We start from the raw sequence: 2,572 nt of genomic DNA, 5'->3' as shown, positions 1-2,572 counted from the left end.
TTCACAGGTAGCCCTATCTTAATGCCATGCTAAAATACATGTATGATGTCAAACAAAATAAACTAACATACACCTAACATTCAATATAAGTCATATGCTTACTTTTTTTTTCTATGCTTAGGAACACCTATACAAACATAGACACACATATACAAAATCACCAAGCATACTTGAAGCACATACTAACATCTAGTCCCATATCCATTAACGTGTAGGGTCTGATATTTTTTTTAATTCTTTTGAAATCCAAAGGCTTTAATTACATATTTAAATTTCTTCAAAAACCTTTTGTTCATATACATGTTGCACATAATCATAAGCCTCAATCTAAACCACCGTACCTTTTTTTTTCCTTCCAAATCGAGCTCCAATCCTTCGCTTTCTCGTGCAAAAATATTGTTGTTGCCAATCGCCAAAACCACCATCAATTCATCTAAACCGTCTACTACAATTAGATAGATCATTCTAAGGTAGCTACCTTGCACTTATCGATCAGCACGCGTCCTTTAGTTGCTCAAGCTCCTTTGTCAGTCTCAAGTTCTCTTTCTCCCTCTCTCTTTTTCTAAAGGCTTGCTCAAGGACAAAGTTCACGTTGCCTTTTCTCTTTTAAAAAAATAGATATATATATTTTCTTTGTTTCAAAGTTATAGTCTTTCCATCACTATCTCACTCCTTCCTTTAAGGCCACCTTCCCCTTACATAGTTAATCCTAAAAGTCAACCCAACCTTCCAGCCACCTCTTTTTCTTAACCTTGCCATCTACAAAATTCTATTTTCTAAAATTCCTTGCTACAAAGAATATAAATTCTCCCTTATTCTTACCTATAATAGTCAACCCAACCTTTCAGCCACCTCTTTTTTTTAACCTTGCCATCTACAAAATTCTATTTTCTAAAATTTCTTGCTACAAAGAATATAAATTCTCCCTTATCCTTACCTATAATAGCTCTCTTTCTAAATGCATTTTTCAAAATGTGTGCTACTTACCTCTTTAAAATCCCACCCTCTATCTTCACCTACTTAAATTAGATTTCATTCAATCACTAACCAAATCCACATTTAATTAATTGTTTTCAATAAATCAAAACAAAGGAAAAAAAATTACTTTTCTAATTATGCTGGACAGAATCATTATTATTATTATATATATTATTACACTCATCAACCCTAAAGATGATTTTGCCCATCAATGGTAGATCCATATATATATATATATATATATATATATATAAGAAAATTCTTAACATGTTTTATGTGAATTTTACCTCTATTGAAATTCGAACTCTGAGCCTCACCTTTGCTTGTCTCGGTTTTCCACCAAATGGTTGTATCCTCTCTTGCTAATAAAACTTATTTATTAATATAATTAACTTAATCAAGATATAAGCTTACCAAGTCAAGGTCTAGCTCTGTGCCTTAAACTATCCTCTCGTCATCTCGCCGTAACAGTTACACTTCTGCTAAATAAGAAAATATAAAAACATAACCTTGACAATTAAATTTATAAAGAAAAAAAAAGTGCAATTAACATCGGGTTTTACATCCTACCCCCCTGAAAAAAATCATCCTCGAAATTAGTCACGTACCTCATCCTTCAAACAGTTGGGGGTATTTGTTCTTCATTACATCCTCCAGCTCCCAAGTACACTCAGTCAATCCATGATGCTGCCACTCCACCTTAACCAAAGGTATGACCTTTGTACGCAATACTTGCTCCTTTCTATCTACTATTCGCACTGGTTTTTTATTTTTAGACAAGTGCTCCTGAAGTTCCAATCGACCATGTTCGATAATGTGAGAAGGATCTGGTACATACTTCTTAAGCATGGACACATGAAATACGTTATGTACATGCAAAAATTGTGGTGGCAATACAATCCGATAGGCTACTTCACCGATCTTTTCTAAAATCTCAAACGACCTGATAAACCTTGGACTTAACTTCCCTTTCTTTCCAAATCTGAATATACTTTTTGTTGAGGAGACCTTCACAATTACATGGTCTTCAACTTCAAAGTTGAGCTCTCTTCGCCTTTGATCTGCATAACTCATTTGTCGGCTCTGTGTTGCAAGTAACCTTTTCCTTACTAATTGTACTTGGTCTGTATAGTGTTGTAATACCAAGGGGTTTTCTATTTTACTGTTGCCCAATTCAGTCCAACAAGCAGACGATCTACAAGGTCTTCCATGCAGAGCTTTGAAAGGAGACATTCTGATGCTAGCATGATAACTGTTGTTATGTACAAATTCTGCCAATTTAACATGTTTATCCCAGTCTCCTTTTCCCTCGAGGGTGCACACTCTCAACATATCTTTCAGAGTTTGAATGGTTCTTTCAGATTGTCCATCCGTTTGGGGGTAAAATGCAGTGCTCATTTTCAAATTTGTGCCTGAAGCCCTTTGCAACTACTCCCAAAACCGTGAAGTGAACCTCGGATCTCGGTCTAAGATAATAGATTTTGGCACTCCATGGAGTCGCACCACCTCTTTAATATACAAATCTGCCAGACTTTCCAGTGTTTGGGTCATCTTTATGGGAAGAAAATGTGATGGCTTGGTCAACCGATCAACT

General features: G+C 35.4%; 1 protein-coding gene across 1 annotated transcript; it reads right to left on the bottom strand.

The window, feature by feature from the left end:
* Positions 1-1,587: 1,587 nt before the first annotated feature.
* Positions 1,588-2,052, bottom strand: LOC149813360 (uncharacterized). Its single transcript, XM_089991109.1, has one exon. The coding sequence runs from the start codon at positions 2,050-2,052 to the stop codon at positions 1,588-1,590; it is 465 nt and encodes a 154-aa protein (XP_089847235.1).
* Between the last annotated feature and the right edge of the window lie 520 nt (positions 2,053-2,572).

The sequence above is a fragment of the Nuphar pumila genome, chromosome 16 (genome assembly GCF_984573655.1).
Source record: "Nuphar pumila chromosome 16, dmNupPumi1.hap1.1, whole genome shotgun sequence".
NCBI classification, from domain to species: Eukaryota; Viridiplantae; Streptophyta; class Magnoliopsida; order Nymphaeales; family Nymphaeaceae; genus Nuphar; species Nuphar pumila.
Note: the sequence above shows the minus strand (reverse complement) of the source record. Positions and strands in the feature narration are given on the sequence as shown.

Coding starts and splice junctions, on each gene's coding strand:
- LOC149813360 (XM_089991109.1), bottom strand. CDS start 2,052: ATGAGTTATGCAGATCAAAGGCGAAGAGAGCTCAACTTTGAAGTTGAA.